The sequence below is a fragment of the Ciona robusta genome, chromosome 14 (assembly GCF_009617815.1).
Source record: "Ciona robusta chromosome 14, ASM961781v2".
In the NCBI taxonomy this organism is placed as follows: Eukaryota; Metazoa; Chordata; class Ascidiacea; order Phlebobranchia; family Cionidae; genus Ciona; species Ciona robusta.
Window position 1 is genome coordinate 1,892,227 of NC_143248.1, and position 23,170 is coordinate 1,915,396.

Consider the following 23,170-nt stretch of genomic DNA (forward strand, 5'->3'; position numbering starts at 1 on the left):
TGTATGAAATACGACTTTAACTAAAGCCATACATTTATAACTGATTTAACACTATTTTTAAATACTTTTTTCTACCAACACTTTTTGGACATCAAATATTAATCGTATTTATAAGGAAAATTGAATTGAGATTAAAATTTTAAAGTCCCATCTTTTGACCTGCACAATTTTGCATGCATTATTTTGTGTTTAGATTTTTCGAATTTATTTGCCGCAAGACCCTTTTTCCATAACTTATATTTGCATTTTTACAAGGTTTTTGCTTTTAATAAATAATTGTCAATTAGTAAGGGTTTCGCGGTACGTAATTTTAAAAATCCTAAAACAAAAGTCCAACACCGACAAAACATAAGGGATTTTTTTGCAGCCAATGTCACGGTAACTAATGGGCCGATTTTCGGCTCTGTCAGCGCCTTTCAGAAGCAAAAAGATGACCAGATAAGCGAGCCATTGCCGGCCAGTGCGTCTGCTGGAAACGAAATTAGCACCAGATGCAGACGCTGATACTGCCCGGTAGAGCGCATTGCCCAAACAAAATCACAACGAGTTAACTGTTCCTACGCCAGTGGGTAGCAGTACCAGGTTTACTGTAAGCGAGGCTGTACTAACTATACGACAGTACCGCTGACGCTGTGCATACTGTTCTTTGTTATTCGATAGCAAATTACTGCGGCGGTTTGTGGACACTTATGCCTATGTATATGGACCATTTTACGGTCGCTGGACTGGCCCGATAACGAGCTACTGATCTGTGTACAGTACACTTCAGTTTATCTCAATGGTAGACGTACAGTTTGCCAACGAACATAATTAAATTGAGGTTATAAGATAACCCCATTTGTGTGATTTCACCACGAATCGAATTGGCCTAGTTTTAACATATAGCATCAAATTAAAAGCTGTACAAAACAACTGTATAACACAAATTCCAATAATTGTATAAAATTTACAAAAAACCTAAAATTATATTAGTAACTCGTCCACAATCTTATTTCTCGAGTGTCTTTACAAATTAAACACTCTCGAAAACACGCGTTTTGTCTCGAATAACGACTTAAATATACCACAAGTTACTAAATATAGATTTCAAAGCTGTTTTACTTCAAACAGGCTATACGCATGACGTAATGAACCTTCCACGAGCCGAATACTTCAGATATCTATCTGGCCCCACCGGGGAAAGGCGTTGAAATGCTAGTAGCCACTTTTCCGGGACGCTTTCAGTATCTTTTCAACAGATTCTTAAACCCACCACATAAAAGAAGCTAAAATACTCATTTCAAAACCAAGAATCCCGCGCGTGCTTTCGTCTCGTAATAGGATGCAGTAGCATACACGTTCACATTTTAGCAGTTTTAATAACACACATTTGATCTATTTTAATGCTATACAGCGATTCGGTGTATGCGTGTTTTATCATTGACATTTTTCGATATAGTAATGTGGGGTAAGATGGGACACATTTACCACATAATATACTGATCGTGTTCTACACATTTAAGAACAGAGAATTAATACGGTTTTATAATTTTTTAAATATTTGTTGTTTGCTACTAAATAAAACAAAAAAAATAAAAAGGTGTCCCATCTTCCCCAACACTACCACATGGAACAACAACAGGTTCGATTACAGTCTTTAACTTTCGACTCCGTTTGGTTAAATTAATTGTTTAAAAGACGTCAGTAAAATTACCTACAGTCCTATACACCATAAGTTTCAAATTGGAATTCCAAAGCGAAGTTCTGGAATTTCACAGACGTCATATTTCTAATCTCCCGTTGCTACGCTACAGCTCTTCCAAGGCCATTAACGCAAAGTAGCGGTCTCGTTTTCAAAGTGCCTTGCCAACGGCACGACCGACCATTCGTGGCCAATTACGCCGAAACAATAGGCTTTGGATAAATCGTATTTTTGTAAACCAGTCAAATTGGATTACCGAAATTGCCGTTCGTTTTCAGAGTCTGGCCAGGTAAACGGCTACAGCTAAGCCAAATGGACTTTTAGTAATCGAGTTATGAAGCATTCGACTGGTAACTCATGTTTAAAATTTTCTTTTTGACTGGGAAGGTACCGTTTCGACGAAATTAGGCGAAACGGCTGTCAAAACAAAATCAGCTGGTTCGCCTGAATTACTAGCAAGCAGCAGTCGGGCGTACAGTCCGTTAATTAGAATTTGTTGTAAGGTGTACAACAATACATAAATATCGTCCAATTTCGTTCGACCCTTTTCGTTAAACAAGTTTCCGACAAAAGTATCCTGTTATGACAAGATGTTAGATAGTCAAAACCGGCCCTGGGGTTATCATGCACAAAATCGATTCTGACAGGCGCTTTTTGCCAGACAACAAGTCTGCTCTGGCTTTAGGATAATACGCTATCCCACTGTGAGCGCCGCGGAGGCAATACCCAGTTTAACACAGCTTTGATAAGTGATAACGCATACAGTTCCGCTATTGTTTTGAAGGCGTACAGAATCTTTGTATCGAATCGGAGTCAACTGGATACCTAGGTCAGTGCGTGTCACGATGGCTATTGTGACGTCACAGCCACCACAAAGGCCGATGACATGTTAGTGTAAAGGCAACATTTAATAAGGTCCTTTCATAACAATGTAATATATGATTTACTCGCTTCACTTTCAAAAGAGAAACGAACTCTCATTGTATCGAATTAGCCTGCTCACTTGGCCAGAACGCGCGTTTTCCAGAGGCCTCACCCAAAACCCTAGAAAGCTACCGATTTTGCATTGTCGCAATGTTACGCCCATTAGAATAAATACAGAACGCTTCCAAGAAGTCAGCGGCGCGAGACGGGCTGTTAAGTCTGAAAGCTGTTTCCTGTGGCCACTTTCATATCACTTAGATACGCCCACCGAGATCCCCTTTCAAAATCATTACAGTGAAGACCTGTCTGGCATAAATGGCTTCCATATACCGTTTCCCGAATACTGTTTGGGGGGAAATAGCTATATAGCAAAAGGATACTTGGCTGTCACGTTTTTAACCAGTTGCCACAAACTATTCATACGTTTACGGCCATTTTCAACGTATGTACAAAACGAAAAATACTGATGTACAAAACGAAAAATAATTTTCAAATGTGCACCAAAACACCAAGTTAAAAAATACACAAAGACATTTTTTTGTTTTTAACACCTGTAAATGGATAAACGACAGGCAACGATCCATGTAATAGGCTGTTATGTACATATTATTCAATCAAATTGCCTGGAGATATTTCAGCGTCAAAGTCTGGCCAATTACATTCAATTTTACTTGGGTATTGTGAGTCATGTACGGTTTATGAATTGTACTACATGGAATTTTACAGCGAATGGCTAATCCAATACCAACGGGCCAAAATTGGCACAGAAATTATTTTGCCAAAAGAGTCGGTATTTTCTAAATAAATAAAACCGGTACGTTACTCTTATGAAAATTGCAGATAGAATATACCATTTACCAATTTAGGTGTATTATACATTTGTAACACACGGTGTGTCCTGGTGAGCTCAAAAACCATTATGTGGTTATACCTTGCCACTGGCAGGACGTATCCACTTAACCCGGTAGGAGTACGGTGGCAAGGCGCAAACTTAAACTGTACCGGCTGAACTGTAAATCGCAGAAACAACAAACACTCGGAAATAGACGAAAGTAGCGAATTGGTTTGACCAATTTTCTTTAAATTGGGTTCGAGGCTGTGTCTGTAATAACTGGCAGTTTTGTCCAATTTGCTAGCTTGTTTGAAAAAGCTTTAAAATTGGTTCTTGGTAAATTATAAAACGGCGGGGAGGCATGCGCTTGTGACATCATAATGAATGATGACGTCAAATTCGGCGGCAAAAGCAAAGTTTGTTTAGTTGAGAGTAAGCGGGCACGGCGAGGTGTTATTTTGCTGTGTTTGCTTTTCGTTCGTCGCGAGATTTTATTCTGCGGGAAACCTGAGCTATATCACAACACGGTTGGGTTTATACTGTCGGTTTTGGTAGGAAGCCTAATCCGGGAGCTTGTTTTTCTGAATTTCAAAACAAAAGCGCTGGTGAGAAGTCCCTAGCTTCGCACAAATTAAGACAACAGAAACCAAACTCTCACAGACACGCTGACTGGGCAGTGAATCCCAAGCGTATAGTCTGTACTGACCATAGTCCAGTTGTCCATTCATGGCAGCCACATCAAAACTAATAAAGCGGCATGATAAATTTGATCTGGTTATACGGGTATTTTCTGGCGCTGTGATTCAGCAGCCATTGTTCGATTTCTGATCACAGCTTTTGCTGGGTGACTCTTTGTGGTATAGAAAGGGTGTTTGGGACGACGCACAAAAGCGTGGACTGGCAGCCGACCCGGTCCGGTAGTGAACAAAGACGGGTTAAAGCAGTAAGGGGCGACTTTCTAGTTCTGGGTTCCGGCGCCGCGAGACTCTCGTCGTAAAAGGTATAACAGGCGTTAGGACACAACAGCTCGAATTAACAAAACAAAACGGGAATCTTGGAAAACACAGCTGGCAGAGATGACACCTCAACAGTTCTGCACGACTGGGTAAGCTGCAGCAATCCTAACAGCGGATTCAATGTATCGCATTAAATTAAATCTACGAAAAGTTTTGTAATTTACTTTACAAATTATCTAACGTGTTATTGGATTAGGTGAACACGTGTTTATTTTCCATAGCCATTATAATAGGCCATTTTACATACAGATTTACCCAACCAAATCACAATACAGAATACACATAAAGCAACTCCTGTTCTTATCGAATTAAATCTCTGATTTATTTTAGACTTCCGGGTTTTAAAATCGTGAGTTCCGGTCCTGTAGCGATTCTCTTAACTCCAAGCTAGAACTCAGGACTCGCACGTTTTAATTTCCGAGCTTTTTCTCAGTATATTACGGTATGACTATCAATATGAACGTTTCCTCGTTAGCAGGCAATAGAATTTAACGTCATGAATTCTTATTAAGTAGAGTACTTTGGGATAAGATGGTACACCTTAACACTCAAATATCCTGATTGTGTTTTACACAATTAACAATAGTCTATGTCCTATGAGAATCGTGAGGATACAGTTTTATAATTTTTTGAATGTTCTTTGTTTACTACCAAATGGGACGAGAAAATGAACCGAAAATGTGTCCCATCTTGAGCACCCTAATAATATATTCATATGCACATTAAAGCATTATCCATTCTCATTACATTTAGAATTTATCGATTGCGACTTATTTGCAATGCCTTCATTTTAATTGACCCTAAACTCTAGTAAAGTATGCTCTTCAGCAAGATTTCACAACATTTCAAGGAATTTCGGAAGGGTATTACAACACGGTGATACCTAGTTGTTGTTTGCCAAAAAGCCAGGTTATCTATCTACGTAAATACAATACTTGATAAGCAAATCTAGCGAAATATAGGTGCCGTAGGTAATGTTTGCTTATTCCACTTTGTGCTTGTAATCTATCGTGCAAATAATTGCCGCTCATGCTCGTTGGGCAGTCTAAAAATTGTGTTTATTTTTTTGCATTTTTGCTGATTTTACTGGGACTGTATAGGGTATTACTAAAGAAGTGTATGTATAGTACTGTGAGGTTCAATAGAATATGGTTACACCTAAATCCAATATTTCCTGATTTTGTTTTGAACAATAAACAACGCTTTTTTTAACAACGAGTCGAGGTGCTACGGTTTTGTGATTCTTTATATGTTTTTTTCCTACCAAATGAGACGAGAAAAGAGGAAAACATGTTCCATTTTACCCTACTATAAAACCTTTGATGTTAAAAGCGGCTAAATATCCACGTATTCGTCTTCGAACCTTGGCAGTTAGTTTGTTGTGAATAAAAGCAAACTAACATACTCAATCGATTAAATAGCAACCAGTGCTCGGGTATAAGCACGTCATTAGCAATGATTAACCATCACCCTTGTCCCAGACTCGCAAAATGGACAATACGCCATTTATTTCGTAGAATAGGGTAAGTAATCAAGAACGGACGTCGAGATTTTGATCTAATGTTAGCAAACATGCACTCGGAAGCGTTATCTTCAATATAGGCATTGTTAAGCTTGTATGAAGGCTCTTTGTACACAAGAACTTAGCACTTGGGTGGGCCGATGTTATCATACGCTTTTTATATTAACGATACTGCAATAAAGCGGGTAGCTCGTTTATCATATGCTGTAATACAGTAATAGCATAATATGCGAGTGCTTAGGTGTAATTATGACCCACTTATCTAGATTATATGCATTTACGATTAAAAATAGTTTAAATTTTTGGCAATTTATAAAATATCTTAAAATGCTTGGAAAAACTCGATATAGACCATAGGTTATTGATTAGTTAAATTCTATAAGGTCGAGTCTGACTGATTGAACATAATGTTGGTTTTTAGTACATTTCAACTGTGATGGTGCTTAGACATGAAGAGTGCTTAGCTTGGTCAGATTCTCATTCAGAATTTTAGACCTTAGATTTTCACGTCACAGACTCATAAACAAAGTCCCCTCACAGCACACAATTGTACTTAACTACGGCGCGTTTAGGCCAAGTACATATGTCGCAAGTCTCGGTTTCTATGTATACCGATCGCTTTGGTTACAGGAACTACAATTAAATCGTGTCACTAAATTGCACAGAAATATTTAGAGCTATAAATGATAATATAGACTAAAAAAGTCCTTGTATTTTAATACAATACTAATACTTCCTAATAGCTGCTCAAAAGTATTAATGTAGTAGAGTAGGGGAAGTCGGGACACTTTTTCATTCTATTTTCTCTTTCCATTCAGTATTAAACAAAGAACTTTCGAATAATTATAAAACCATATCCTCGTGACTCTCACATAAACCGTTGTTAATAGTTTAAAACAAAATCAGGATATTTGGATATTATTATTTTTTCTATAAAATGTTTACAAACATTTACAATTTAAAAGGACATCAAAACTTTGAATTTAAGTTAAACTAAACAGCAGTATAATTAATCTTCTTATGTAGCTATTAATCCAAGCAGTTATACAAGCCATAAACAAAACTGTGTGATTGAAACGATCAAATAGAAGACAGAACAAACAAGTGTTACTCGTTGTAAAGGTTTACGAGCTTTTTAAATCGAAACTTGCGAAAAGAACTAAGTGCACAGACTTCAAACGACTGCCGAATCTGGAGTGCGAAAATTACTAAGAAATGTCGGCGCAATAAAAGAACAGATCGAACGCTGTTTAATTGGGAACTTCATTGGCTTGTTGTTTTAGTATTTACACGGGATAACTTGACAGTCTTATAACAGTGAAGTAATTACAAAGTTTGGTATGTCTCAGTACATTAGTGCTGGTTATAAGACTGAATGACAGAGTACTTATTCTGGGCATTGACGAATAAACCGTACATAATCGGTACAATAACATCCTGAACTTTGAGTGATATGGTACAGATGTTTTTTTGAGTACACGTTGCGGCTTAGATGGTTTTTTACCACCCAGAAAAGTGCATTAAACGGCGTTGAACGTAAATACATTATTATACCACAACTATGTGTGTGGTCGGTTCTGCGCAATGTCTTAATGGTAAAATGTGACCGGGCCGTTGAAAAATCACCCGTCAATTGCAATGTGGGTTTAACTTGACTTTCATCGCTATCAGCAGGGTGAAGACAGCCGGCGTGGGTGAGCTGTCTTAGAACTTCCAAGCGCCGGCAATTATTAAAGACGGGTGTTAAATCAGCCGTTTTTTTTAAGCAATAGGATTAGCCCGATTAGGTATTAGCGCATCACCGTCGTGGGGGTTCGAACCCATTATTGTGGTGTAACTGATTGATTGTGGGGTTGGTCGCTATCAAGGTACCGCATTGTTCTGAAACTATCGCTACAAAAATATTGCGTAAATACCCCGTTTACGTTGAAAGTTAAGGGCGTAGGCGCGCAGTGATAAACAAATGGGTCATCTGACTTCAATAGCGCGCGTCCGTTGCTATACGTGTTCGTTCCTAACGAGTCTCTTTGCAGAGACAAGAGACGTATTTCGCTTTCTCGGCCGTTTGAGGGATTAGACAACGTTCTGCCAAGACCACTCGGGCTTATCTAGTGAGACAATCGATTATTTTCGTCTCATTACGTAACCGTGAGCGGCAAGGTGCAGAGACCCATGTCGGCGCGCGCCAATTGTTTACACCTGCGCTGCACAACTACTGCACATGCGCGCAGGCTCAAAGAAGCAAACATCCTTTATAACGGAAGTTTTAATGTCCACTAATGCGTTTGCCAAACAACAAATTCCGCATTTGAAGTACCAGAACTGCTACCGGCGGTAACTTAGTAAATGATTTGCTAAACGCGTCTAGACTAGAAATCATTAGGCGTTAGCTTAATGAACTAGCAAATAGAACGGACCAAGTCAGCATGCGACATACATAGGGAAACAGGTATGCGCAAATATTGTCTTTCACAGGAACTTAAACAGGGTGCCATAATCTTGTAAAGGCGAATATGTATAAGAACATGTATGTTACATGAATGCCCACCAATCTTGCCGCCAATGTTAGAAAATGTGTTAAAAGATAAGACACCATATTGGCAAGTTACGTTATAACACTGAATGCGATTTTAAATTGATGTCAGTAGCTGCTACCCGGCAACGTGCTAAGTAATAACATATGATGGATTTGGAATTTGAATTACTCAAAATATGAGTCAAGTAACCCAATAAAGAGATTTATTTTCTTCATTGCCTAGTGAGATCAAAATAGTATGCCCTAATAATGCATTGGACCATACACTTCAAATACAGCACGGGATTTAATCATTAGTTTAGATCAACGAGCCATTTAGCACGCCCAACAACACCTGTTGTTCCGGAACTTTAATTTGAGTTTTTCGGGTAAGTCATTACTCAACCTTCGGTAAACATGGACGAAGCCAAGTACAATAGTTTCCAGTGTGGACCCGAGTTTCGTGGACGTATAAGCAAACATAGGACAAGCAACGGAAAGGTGAAATAAGGTTGTTTTCTACTTGGAAGGTGTTCCATGTCACCAAGTGCCGAAGCAATTATATGTCGTTTTACATAACACAATTTTATTTATCGCTTTGTACAGTAACAAAAATTAGATTAACTAAATAGCAAAAAGAATGGAATTGGCAGCAAAACCACACTCGTTAAAAACATGCAAAACTAATGTAAAAGTGTCAAATAAAATCACTTTTATAAGAATTTAAAACAACACTTATTTATGGCAAAAGCGACCAACTTCGTATACAAATAAAATCACAATCAAAAACAAGGTCGCAAAAGCAAATTAACTTGTATCAAATTATAATAGGACCGAAATAGAATAGAGTTTCTAAAGCGACATATGGTTTTTCGAAGCGCCGGTCACACTTTCGAATAGCGACAATTAATCTTCGGGCACGTTCATTGAACCGTTACAGAGCGGCTATTGTTTGTTTGTCCAGCCAGGTGGCATTCGGGACCAGCTGTGCACAACATCGTCCCTACTATTTTAATTATACTTTGGTGCAACGAAAGTCGAACTTTCAAGGTAAGTTTTTTTCCCACCAGCTCGGAAAAAAAACAATTGAAATTTTTGCTTTGAAATTGGCAACAAGAGCATAGCAGAGAAATTCTTGAGGATTAACCTTGAAAAATGGGCATTCCAGTTTTGTCTGTTGTATCTAGTCAGCCCCTAATTTCTTAATCGTTAAATCACGGTTAGTTATCCTACCCTAACTTACAGCTGTTCCCACGCGCCGATGTGTGGGCGTAGTGGGCGGTACGGTCAGGTTTCCAGTAAAGCTACCATAGGCGATAGCGTTCTTTTATGGCACTTGTGTATGATTAATGCGAGTGCCGCATTTCCCAATTGCTGTAAACAAAGCGGCGTATAGTCGTTTACAATACAACTCCAAACGAACCGGAACGACGATCCTGTACGGCGCCTGTTTTTAGAAAGTGAACACTGGGTTTTAGGAGTGTAACTCGATAGCGAAGTCGAATTAGACCATAGAGTTGAAGCCGAAATTTGATGCCTTTAATACTCGACAGTTACAAACAAAAAGGGAAGTACTGTAATTGATGTTATTAAATTTACACAATCCCAGACCTTTCGCCAACAAGGCCTAATAAACACAAGGCTGGCGAATGCACTTTGACCTATTCGGCCCAAGCTGTGTATTGTAGAACAGCTTTGCTGAACCAAGACACCGCATAACAATACAAGCTTGAGTCTTGTACACATACAATGTTTGCTAAAGCAGACGCATTCAGTAACTCTCACAAGACCCGTTATATAACACCAACACGGTCTAAGTAGCGTTTATATGCACCGGTGTTGTAAAATGAACAAATAAAGATATAACGAACAAAGAAAAACCACGAGGTTATAAACCACGTCGTATAACGTTAGTCAAAAAGTCACATTGAAATACGTTTTCTAACTACTATTTCTGTACGGTCAATTTGTATTAGCAAACGATAATCACCGTCTACAGTAATAGTTACGTTGTTTACGAGTTGTAAGATTATCCGGGTGGTAACTTAACTTTACGTGAAAGTTACAAGTCGCTGCGTTCCAGCGAAATTTGTTACTGTTATAATTCTACACGATGGGCCTGGCGGTAAACTTTACTTGGCGACTTAAAAGATAGAAAACGAATTGGGGAAAAGACTATTTCAAACGCAGTAACACAGAATAGAGAGCAATTGTGACAGTTAAATTTGGACAAAACCAGTTGTGGTAACATAAAATCTGAAAAGATTTCCGAAATAAGAAGCACACGCATGTTTCCAATTAAGAAAGCTTGATTTTTCCGAAAGCACAAAATGATGTTAAATTCAGTCTGCTTTGACAGCTAGTATAAGCTTATGTGATTACCATTTCATTGCTCAATAAATTTGATACTAAAGCTCAAACACCTTTCACGGTAGCAACGAAATTCAAAGCAAAACAAATTTGCAAAACGATAACCCCGTGTGAAGTGCAAACACCATGTTTGACCGAAAGAAAATTAACAATTTCAATATAACGTCCGAGTTTGTTGAGCCAAAACACACGAGTGGATACGAAACAGACACCGAATCGTCCAAACCGAATATTTTCAAAAGCAAGACCGGGAAATCCGAGCCAGCTAAAGCGGGCGCGGCGACAGAAGGCGTCGTTGCGTAATTGGCGCATTCACCAAACGGAGTATTAACAGTACTGGATAAAAAAACGCGGCGACTTTTTGGCGACTGGGTATAGCTTCGTTTACATATGTTATTAAGCCATTCGACACTGCAAAACAGGTCATATTGTGTGAAGTATCGTATCACTGTTACTATTCCCTTTGGAGCTTAATTTAGAGAGTGGGAGCCCTTCGCTGGATCGCAGTTCTGCCCTTTGCGGTTCCAATTTCTACGTGGCGTATTCGTCGCATGCGTAATTTCCACTGGGAGAGTCCATATACCGCATTTGGTCACGTCATCCGTTAAATACGTTGCAAACCACAAAGAACATTTAAACTATTTCAGGATATTCACGGTTTTTGTATAAGACCTTAAGTAACATAACAGCAAAGACAGAATTAATTACTATAGAACCCTGAAATAAACCCGCTAATGATTTTTAAATGGTATGATTTTCACTCTTATGCTTAATCTGGTAATCGTTGTAAACGGGTATAACAGCGGCACTGAGACGGCTAGAAGAAGCCGCTAACCGGTACCGACCGAACCAAACCGGATTATTACCGGCCCGTGAAAGCTGGGTAGACCCCGTAACGTTATATACACTAAGGTAAGCGATGAGACGGCACCGGGTGCAACTGGTGTCAGCACGTTTGTAGTAACCGCCCCGCTTTATTAGCACTGCTGATGGAGTGTAACGGGGGAGGCGACCCTGTTCTAACGCCGTGTATTGCCGAAAACATAGACCCTTTTGTCTATGGCGTAATGAAAAGAAGGCTGCCCGAGAACAGAGTTTGAAAACAACTGGAAAAAGGCAGCAATTGGTATATTTATTTTAAATCGGTAAGGACTTGACTGTATAAGCCCGTCAGCCTCAATTGCTATTAGCGAAATGCGCTTATATGATTACCTTGATCTGCCGCGGCCCTGCAGCTATCATAGGCTTATTTGCACTGTCACTAACTTAAACGGATAAAATAGCTGTTAACTTAATATCCAAATCATTTGATTGAACGACAATAAGTTTTTTAGGGGAAGTTAAAATATGTTAGGTATTCGCGACTGTCTAGTTTTTTCCTAAACGTCTGTAGACAATTCTCGCATTTTTGACGGCGTGTCAGTCAGAATTAGTGAAACATGCGCGCACAGTACACACACATACTCATATTACATAAGTTGGGGAAACTGCCAAAGTCAAACACACCTGTTGAAGTGTTGATTTTGAAATATGTGTTGTTAACACTCATTCTGTACTGTATGGTGTCATGGTCGCCGTCCAAATCAACAGCATGTACTTGAACAACCTGGCTGCCGAGCGGCGCATTTTCTCGTATGCTGTGTGATTGTACAAATATGAGCCAGGGTAAAATAAACAGTTTGAATAATTTAGCTGTTTGGTAAAACGCGAAACGGTTTTACAAAGATATAGACACTGGTCAGTACCTTATGGTTTGATTCGATAAAACGTTATATAGTGGAGTGGGGAGACGGGAGACGTTTAGCACATAATATCTAAGCATCCTGTTCGTGTTTTAAACAATTAACAACGGTCTATAGTAGTCGTAAGGATATGGTTTTATAATTCTTGGAATGTTTTTTGTTTACTACCAAATGAGACGAGAAAATAGAATAAAAAGGAGACCTTGTCTTTCCCCACCCTACTATATGGCAAAAATGTTTTAACGTATGTGACTAAAACAGGCATTAAATTTAATTAAAATTTACGATTAAACAAACCTTGTAAAGAAAACACACGTTTAGGCCAAAACTAAGCTCATTTCAAGCACTTTAATTAAAGGTAGTACAAAACATACCAATAGTTCTAATTCGTTCGTAATTAGCCCGCTGCTTTTACACAAACTGTACCCAAATTTAAAACACCATATTTAACTGCCAATAAACAAAAATAGCGTTTAAAACTAAAAAGTGATACTGAAACCGCCAAACTAATTTATATAGACCACTTAATTATAACATACCTTGCGAAGAAAATTGGCTGGGTTGCAATTGGAGCATTGTCGTTGATGTTTCCGACCTCAACAAGAACAAACATAGTTCCTGATAGTGGGATAGCACCACGATCAGTAGCTTTTATTGTTAACCAGTAGAACCTCTCAGTTTCTCGGTCGAGCTGTCGGCTTGTGGTGATTATGCCTTAAAAAACGTCAAATTTAGGGATTTGAATTGAAATAGAACAGTATTGTGGAATATAATACTGTGGGGAAAGATGGGACACCTTTTGCATATAATATCCAAATTTCCTGATCGTGTTTTAAACAATTAACAACGGTCTATGGTAGTCGTAAGGATACGGTTTTATAATTCTTTGAATGTTCTTTGTTTACTTCCAAATGGAATGAGGAAATAGAATGAAAAGGTGTCCAGTCGGTTGACAGTCGAAAATGTTGCACTGTTTGCGTCAACGTTTGCATTTTGAACTGGTATAGTACTTCTAAGTAAGATGGTCCATGTCCTTGTTTTTTTTTCACTATCCCATAGTACACAAAGAATATTTTCTCGTATCTTCTCGTATTATACTCGTATCCTCGCGACTCTAAACGAGCTTTATTAATCGCTAAAAAAACGATTACAAGAAATATGGGATATTATGTGTTAACAGTATCCATTTTACCCCACAGTACCCATACATCCATATATAAGTACGGTAGATAAATAAAGCTCATATTAAAACAACACTGCAACCCGTTATTGGAAAACAGGAATCGAAATCCACTTGACACAAGTGACAGGTTTCACTCTCGTTGTCTTTAGTTTAGCCCAATGGTAAACAAAACGAATCTGCTCTATACAAGCATATAATGCAGTGAGCTTACAGTAAACAGTCAAACACACTACTGAAGTCTGGCACAAAAATTGAGACCGATTCTGGATGAGAAAATTTACGATTTGGTAGTAAACAAAGAACATTCAAAGAATTATAAAACTGTATTCTCACAACTCACATAGACCGTTGTTAATTTTTAAAACACAATCAGGATATTTAAATATTATATGCTCATTATGTCCTATCATACCCCATAGTACTATACCATGAATTGCGTCATAATATTACTCTAAACCGCCAACTTTACGTTTAGTTCATTTCTCCATAAAGGTGTATGCGTAATAGACAAACGTATACACTGACCACATATCAATTGTGGGCACCACTCTCAATGACCTTTATGTTGCTTCAAATTTCAGCAAACAAACAGTTACTTGAGTTCTGTAAATTTCATGACTCATTTGCCCGTGTGATTTTACGCGAGATATGGGTGACAAGAGGGAAATTTGATTTGTAGCGTCCCCAGTACGCGTGTGGTCGCGAACTATCGCCGTTGTGTATACAAAATTCAAGTGGTTTTCGTTCGTGACCAACGGCGGCCAACGTAATTGCCATCTAAGTGTAATCTCGGCCAGCGCCTATCCACACAAGGTACATGTAAACACAGGCCCAGAGACAGCCGTTTCAGAGCACATCTTAAGCAGGGATTTGGTATAATGAACCGGCCACCTAAGGATTCTGGGTAAGACGAGAGCTTTAATCGTGTTTACAAATCAGCTACGGATACGCGGGACGTTTTATCTTTCCGATGGAAGTCGAAACTAGAAGGCTTAAACGCCGGAGCCTTGTACAAATAAAAATATCCATTTGTGCCTCTGAAATCTCCAAAATTAAACGGTCGATTACATGTAAGGAATTTCGGTCATGGGTTTCGTTATTCTGGCTCAAACCGGGGAGATTATGAAACGTTTTGGTTAGCACCCATTGAGTGTATCGCTTTTCGCCTGATTTGGCGGCCAGTGCTTTAGTTTTAATTCATTATTCTCGGCTAGTAGCAAGGTAACGGACAAGCATGGCCGGCGGTGAAAGAACCCGTTTCGAATGACAACGGTTCCCGCTTTCTTGCATAGACAAAAGCGGGAGGTACTACGCCGTTCAAAACCACTCCACGCAGCCAAGAATTTTACGCGTTTCTTACGACGGTATGTTTTAAATTCGAATCACAAATCGACCCGAACGGTAGCTGTTCACTTTGAAATCGAAAACACGCCCATTTTTACACAGATAAAGTCTTGCCTAAGTGAACAACTATAGCGAATTGTAGCTGCAATCGCGTGACATGTGTCTATGCCTTATTTTGTGGCGTGCGGATGGGCAGTCTTAATAGCGACTTAAAACCGTGCTCTGTCGAGTATAACGTCAACAGGCCTAAAAATATTTGCCGAGCTGCTAACCGCTTAATACATCGTTCCAACTTTCCCTGAAACGCTTGAACCATTTTGTAAATGATTGATTTCGGGTTGTAATAACTCATAACAGCAACAGATTTTGAACTAATAGGCTATAGTAGGGTGAAGTAAGACAGGACATGCATTAATTCTATTTGCTTGTCCCATTTGGTAGTAAAAAAAATATTTACAGAACCATATAATCGTACCTAGGCGACTTTAAAAGAACGTTGTTAGTAGTTCAAAACGCAATCAGGAAATATGGGTTCAGGTGGTAACGGTATCCTATCTAACCCCACAGCACTAACATTTTTTGCCCTGCATCACACGCTCTTGGTAGCAAGTTATTTGGAAACAAACTACACAGGCTAGCGTTTATATCGCATTATTATCGCATCTTTACTCCCAAGCAAAAGGGCTTTAATGAGTTTGGTCAGTTATACAGTTGACCCCTTAGATAAGCGGCGTGGGATTGACGTATATCCCACAATAGGCTACTATGAGCATAGAACAGTTCCCGCCAGCTAATTAGCTAGTGTCGTTGCGACAACTTTGCCCCGCCGTATGGGAACCCTAATTTAGGGAAGTTAATTACAGGTGCATCAAGTTAAAGATGCGCTGCTTCCTGAAGTACTGGTTTTTAAATCAGCTTAAGAAGGTGCCCTGTACAGGAAGGTTTTATGCGTTTGAAATGTTACAGCTTTTCGTTAGATGTTTTAAGCCATTTCGAGTGTGTGCCGAAAATTAACGAACAAACAACGATTCGGGGCCCCTAACCGGCTGTAAGATGCTTAATAAGCTTTGTTTTATCAAGGACCCTTATAAGAATTTGAAACTGGGTCAGATAAATGAGTACGATGCATCAAACAGGATGGCGCTACTAAAAGATGTATAGTAGGGTGGGGGACGATGGGGCATCTTTTCATTCTATTTTTTCGTCCCATTTGGTAGTAAACAAGGAACGTACAAAGTATTACAAACCCGTATCCTTACGACTTACATAGACCTGTAAATTGTTAAAAACATTTGAATATTATGTGCTAAATGTGTCTCGTCTTCCCCTACCCTACTGCATAAAACTAAACTTTAATCTGAAAAGGGAAACATTTTTGGTCGATGTTTTTATACTCTTATGACTTTGCCAATTTAGTTTGATTGGCTATGTAGCCTAACGTGCTAATGATTTCGATTATTAATTCCGTTTCAATTCATCGAATGTGTTCCTTATTTGTCTTCATGTAAAGTTAATGAATTGGCCACGAACGTACTTCCAATTTCCATTACTCTAAAAGAACAAGTTTCGAGCATTTCCCAAAGGGGTTAACCACTTAACGTGTTCGCAATTGCTGTAATTAAAACGGTGTAGCTTCTTACAGGCGAACAAGTCGGCCAATTGAAGAGAAACGTGTAAAATGTTAAAATCGAAAACAGTATAATGTGTCCGTTAATTTTCGACGCCCGTGTAGATTACACTAACTAGCGAAACTTCGCTGTACCAGATATTACGTTACAGATTACTTTATTTACTTAGGGGACTAGAGAGTTAGGTAACTGGTTAGTAATTGAAAACCTTGCCGCTGAAAAGTTACTGACTTGAATAAATCGAAGTGAAACGTTATTTGAGACTGGTTAACACTCGCAGGGCTGTTGTTACAAAAGCGACTTCTGATTTCAAATCAGGCTCTACGCAATTGGGAGAATAGACTGGTGATGGCGTAAATAGGTAAACATAGGGACCACAAAGGCACCAACTGGCGTTCCCAAGCTATTGGAGAAAGTACAATGCTGAACTAAGGCCTAAGGGATAACTAAACCGTAAAAGATACAACGCACGGTGTAAGGTGACGATTTTGGAAATCATGCTCAATTGAAAGACCCGAAACCCGTGCAGGGTGAATAAGGTTCATTTCGTTCCTAAGTAAATAAGCGAGGGGGGTTATCGTATCTTTTTTGACAGCTTGTTAATTTAATTACAACATCTGCTCAATAAGAACGATGCACTATTTTGTATGCTGCATTTACGCCTTTTTGAAAGTACGTAAAATGATAAAAGTCCACTTAAAGAGATACGGACCTAAGCGTAGTCATACTGTATTGTACATTGTGTAAACATACGTGACGAAATTAAAGTTCAATTGCTGTCATTGTCACTAACGGCTTACTCGGATTAGTCCATAAAAGCTTATTTCAGATGAACGCTAAGCCCGCCACCGACGCTTAAGGCTACGACAGCGTCGTGAGGTGTATGGGCATCTATCGTCGTAGCTATTATCGTGTTTTGAAACGCCTTGTCAGCGATTTTGCGTATTCGATAACAACAGAGGCTAAAGGCTTTTTGTGGCGAATTTTAAAGTCGATTTGGCTACATTTGAATTAGGACCGCAGAAACTACAATGATACTAAGCCAGTGCTGTTGACACACGAGTGAGGATTTAATGTAACGAGGTTAGTCATGTTTGTCTTGCCCGGCAACTTTCTCGACTGTGTGGCGCTTTGATGCACTTCTACTACAAAGCAAACACATCGTCGCTTACACACTTCCGCCGCGTAAACCCAAATCTACGCCGACCCGTTTCCGATACACGATGTTATATTAAGTATTGACTTACCAGTATTTTCGTCTATGGCGAAAATTCCAAGTCCGGTGCCGTCCACTATTGAATATCCGATTGAGTTTTCAGGTTCGCCTATATCATCGTCGACGGCTGAAGCTATTCCGACTGTCTTCCCGATCTCAGCGCTTTCAAGGACTTCAAATTTAACCTCCGGAAGGTTAAAGAACGGCGCATGAAGGTTTCTGTTTACAGGCAGAATCTCTACTTCGATGTAGCATGTAGCGACTCTGTATACTCTGTCTCTGGCTCGAGCTGTAATGTTGTACCGAGTTTTGACTCTGTAATCCAATTTGGCTGAAATACGGATGTATCCGGTCCGAGGATCGACGTTAAACTTCGGTTCTCCGCGGCGTTGGTGGTCCGACATCCCCGCCGTTAGTGAGTACCGGACCTCGGAGTGCTCGGGCATGTCTGGATCATAAGATTGGAGCCGGAAGACGACAGTACCGACCGGCAGATCCTCTGTGACTTTGATCCGGAAGACATCTTGATGGAAGCGTGGAGGATTGTCGTTTACATCAGCTACATGGATAAGAACAGACGCGGAGGACGAAAGAGGATGCTCCCCTGCATCTTTAGCGATGACTGTCAACCTGTATATATAATAGATACTGTTATGTTTGTATGTCCAAAAATGCGAAATAACATTTAATGATGAGTGAAAATCAAACCGAAAAAGTACTACATTAAAAGGCAGGTTTCTTAATTTAGGGAAATTCTTTTTCTCGTATTTATATGAAAAAAGCATGCAAGTGTACTGATAAAAAAACAATCGGGTTTTGCAATGCATAAAAAGGCCATTATATGATCTTACTTATATTCTGAAACATCTTCTCTGTCCAAAGATTCCATCACTTTTATAAATCCGGTTGTTTTATTAATGGCGAACTTATTTCCCCCGACAGCTGATGATAGCGAATAAGATATATTTGCGTTCCGACCCTCGTCAAGGTCAGACGCCCATATATTTTGCTGTATTACAAAACCTACGGTCGCATTTTCGTGTAAACTGAACTTGAACCGAGTCTGTCCAAATACGGGAGGGTTATCATTAACGTCGGCGACAATAATTGTTATTTTGGTGAATGCAGTCTTAGTTGGCGAACCCATATCCGAAACGGATACTGTTAGATTGTAGCGGCTTGTTCGTTCTCGGTCCAGCAGTTTTACGATCGAAATGACGCCGGTTTGAGTGTTGATATTGAAGCAACTATCTCCGTTGCCGCTTGTGATCGTGTACCATAGTTTCCCGTTAAACCCGTTGTCTCTATCGACTGCTTGGACTTTAGTGACGACAGTACCTATTGGTTTGTCTTCTGGTATAAGCACGTTACTCCATTTACCTTCTGGTCTGATTTGTGGACGGTACTTATTCGGTATTTGGGAGGTTCTGTTCACATTTGACGTCACTCTGACGTCACGTCCGGGATTTAAAAGGTGCTGGTTAAGGCTTTCCTCATAATCCTGTACTCTTCCGGATTTTATGCATTTATTATCAAGCTTTTCTGATGACGAAATAGTAACGTTCACAAAAACCGGATCCGACTGGAATTTTTCGTCCGTTGCAACAATTTGGAGAACGAAAATCGAGCCAAGCGCTTCTTGGTCTACCCTGGAACGAAGCTTTAGCAAGCAGTTTAACTCTTCTACCTCAAACAGGTCCCTGTTTCCAGATAAGAGGCTGCAGGTAAAAGGGTTATGATCAATATCAACTGGGTTTAATTGCGCAAGCGGAGATCCTGGGTTTGAAGATTGCGGCAACGTTGTCAAGCATTCGGATTCAACGAACATAGGTGCATTATCGTTTACATTGGATACTGTAACCTCCACAAAGCATTCACTCTTACGCGTGAACGGTGTCCCGCTGTCAGTGGCTCGAACTCGTAGTTTATACGAGCTCCGCATTAAATCGTAATCCAGCTTTTTGGTAGTTAATATCGTGCCGTTAATTGGGTCGATCTTAAACTTGCTAGGGTTTCCCACGAGCGTATAAAGGACGCTGCCGTTGTTTCCAGCGTCTCTATCTTCCGCGTGGACTTGAATGACAAAGGAACCAGCAGGCAGGCTCTCCGGGATCACCACTTTGTACGTGGAATCAGTAAACAGTGGGTCATGATCATTCGCGTCTTCAATTTCAATTACAACTGTTGTTGTATTGCGTGCGTCTCCCAACACAAGGCTCACGTTAGTTGCTGCGACTGTTAACGTGTATATTGCTTTTGCATTTCGGTCTAAATGGCGTTGTGTTGTGATTAAACCGGTGTGAGGGTTAATTTCAAACGACCTTCTGCCGTTTCCAGATATGATTGAAAAGCGAACTGCGTTTGACTCGCCTGTTACATTCACGAATCCGACTTGTGTGTGTCGTGGGCTCGCTTCACTCACTTGCATACGGAAACTGGGCTCGGTGAATTTCGGAATGAACGAATCGCGGTCGTAAAGCTGAATTTGAACGCCGACTCGTGAACTGCGTGGGGGTGTGCCATTGTCTGATACCTCAACAGTAAGATTCATAACTGCATTTATTGGTGGTGGGCGCTTGGAAAACACAAGTCGTTTTTCGTTAGGTTCATTTCCGGGTTCGATTTCGATCAGACCGTCAGGGTCGCCTTTAACGATTCTAGTGAAGGCGATTTCGCCATGATTGTCACTATCTGGGTCTGTTATTGTCAAAGTGGCGCATGTAACTTTGTTAAATTGATTTCCTGTAAATGCAGCTGGGTTTTCTAACGTTTGCAATTGTGTAACGAGAATTTTCGGTGCGTGGGCATTCACGGATCTCACATCCACTGTTAAGGTAGTTTCGGTTGGATTCGCAGTCCCAGACAAGGCCGCTTTGCGGTCGATGGCGGTTATTTGCATAGAGTGCTGTCTCTGCGCTTTCCTGCTGATTTCTCCAGTTAAGGTGACACGGCCTGTAGTAGGGTGTATGGCGAAGTTACCAGTATTATGTTTCAAACTGTAGTAGAAGCGCGTGTTCTCAGGATCCCGGTCAGAATCGGTAGCTGTGACCACAGTAATGGTTGCACCGATCGGGGTATCCTCTCCTATGGACACATGGTAGGGTTGGGGAGGAAATAGCGGCTGGAAGTCGTTCACGTCCACAATATGAACATGGATTGTACATTGAGTTTCAGATCTTTGGTCAGCCGACATTGCTCGTACTTGTACATCCCTATCTTTCCTGAGGGTGCGTGAACGCAGGTCAATAAAGATAAAGTTGCCGGAGACCCTTGGCCGGACTTCGAACGTGTTCCCCCCGCCGACTATTGAGTATCGAACTCTTTCTGTAACAGTGGACAGCCACATACCCATTTTGATAGCGCATTGCACGGGAGCGCTGCCGGTTGCTGCTTTCTCCTGTACCGTGGCATAATAAGCGGGCTTTGTGAATTCGAAAACCGGGTTTTCTGTTTGTAAAGTACCCGGTAAACTGTAGAGTAAAACCAAAAAGCTGACGAGTTTTGAGAGAAACATTTTGGTCGTAACTGTAATGATTGTACTCAGACTTCAAAGCGAAATATTCGCGAACTTTGTAAGGCAAATTGTTTCTGTGTCTTCGTTGTTGGAGTCCAGCGCCTCAGCGGCGTTACGATCCAACATGCTATCTAAAAGCAATCATTCATGCAAGTATAATCACTAACCTAATGCTTATCGTACTATCAAAAAGCATAATCTTTAATTAAAGTTATACTTGTACTATATTGTATCGTGGTATATGATAACACGATAGGGGAAATGCAAAGAAAGTACTGTGTTACGGTATGGACACTAAAAGATTTTTTGCCCTTAAACTAAAAAAAAACTTTCCAATTTTGTTTCGAATCACGAAATTTATGTCGTGAAATTCATAAGACTTAGAGAGTCATAACTGTTCAAAAACATTACTTCTACAAAATCCAAATATCCCTTAATTTGTTTAAAAACTACTATTACTAAATCTAACTATTTCTCAATTAAGTCGAAATAACTATAGGTGCTAATTATAGAAAAACCGAACGCCAAGTTTGCCTTGTTATAATACTCCCGTGTGGATTTCGAAAAAACGACCGCATTGCTTTGTCATCTTGCTACTGCTTGATTCGAATCGATTAAAAACACACCGATTAATCTGTCCACTGCAACTTGTCTGCGCCAGATTTCTAAATGGTACTGAATATGAGTGAATTTAACGAGTCCTGTAGATAGCGTTTTACGTTTGCACATGGTTACCACATCGACTGATCGTAAAAATCGCGGCCGGAATTCCGACTTCAAAACCCGGCGGAAAAGTTTTCAAACTTCTGGCCTTTTCTGATCGTACAAAACGCGATATAAGCTAGCAGCCTGCGTAATGCAAGCGGTTTTCTAATTTTATCAGGCGTGTAAGTGCTGACACTGTCCTACAGCTCACTTACAAAACGTGCCAATTATACACTAACCTAACACACTGTTCTCTCTACAGCGGACTGTCGCTGAATGAGCACTCGAAGCGAGAATGAACAAGGCCCGCCGCAGATTACGTCACTCGATTCACTTGAGCGTGACGAATGCCCGCAGGGATTGAGGACAACTAGAGAAGCACTGGGGCGCCGTCTAACGACAAGACTTTTTTAAATTAGTTAAGAGGAATGTGTAGTTGTAAACAATAGGAATACGATATCATAATGTATATAAAGTTAAAATTAGATCTGTTTCCAAAACACACTCATATCATATTGTCTTTGTTTTAAAATAATAAATAAACGAAATGTTAAGACACGACATACAGTACTGTGGGGTAAAATGGGATACCTTTAGCACATAAAATCTCATATTTCCTGATAATGTTTTAGTAATTTTCAACGCTCCTTTTACGGTCGTGTATATATAGTTATATAATTCTGTAAATATCCCATATACACTACCAAGTGGTACGATTAAAGATAAAAAATACGTACCATCTTACCCCAACCGACCACACAGATGCAGTTTTTTTTAAGTTTTAAAATTTCTCGCTTGGAGCGTCTAAACTAAGTAGCGATACTAATTACTTGTAGAAACGAGACTGTTTCACGAGATAATCCATTTCATGGTAATTAGCGTGTCTTTCTGATAGCTGGCGGCAACTTCGATTACTTTAATTAAATACCACATAGAAAATTGGTCGTTATTACGACTGTCTACGTTTTGATAGGTTCG

The 23,170-nt window shown here is 39.8% G+C and overlaps 1 protein-coding gene across 3 annotated transcripts in view; it reads right to left on the reverse strand.

Annotated features, from left to right (window-relative positions):
• LOC149724839 (protocadherin Fat 1-like) overlaps nucleotides 1–21,698 on the reverse strand; it is a 60,888-nt gene extending 39,190 nt beyond the window's left edge. For 2 of the 3 annotated variants that reach the window (XM_089892305.1, XM_089892304.1), the window contains exons 1-4: nucleotides 18,825–21,698; nucleotides 18,005–18,603; nucleotides 13,142–13,316; nucleotides 12,367–12,497 (exon numbers count right to left, since the gene is read on the reverse strand). In XM_089892305.1, the coding sequence (XP_089748431.1) occupies nucleotides 12,367–12,497; nucleotides 13,142–13,316; nucleotides 18,005–18,603; nucleotides 18,825–21,487 (3,568 nt within the window). In that variant the 5' untranslated portion in view covers nucleotides 21,488–21,698. The remainder of the gene's footprint in view (nucleotides 1–12,366; nucleotides 12,498–13,141; nucleotides 13,317–18,004; nucleotides 18,604–18,824) is intronic. The other variant, XM_089892303.1, reaches the window with a different exon arrangement.
• Between the last annotated feature and the right edge of the window lie 1,472 nt (nucleotides 21,699–23,170).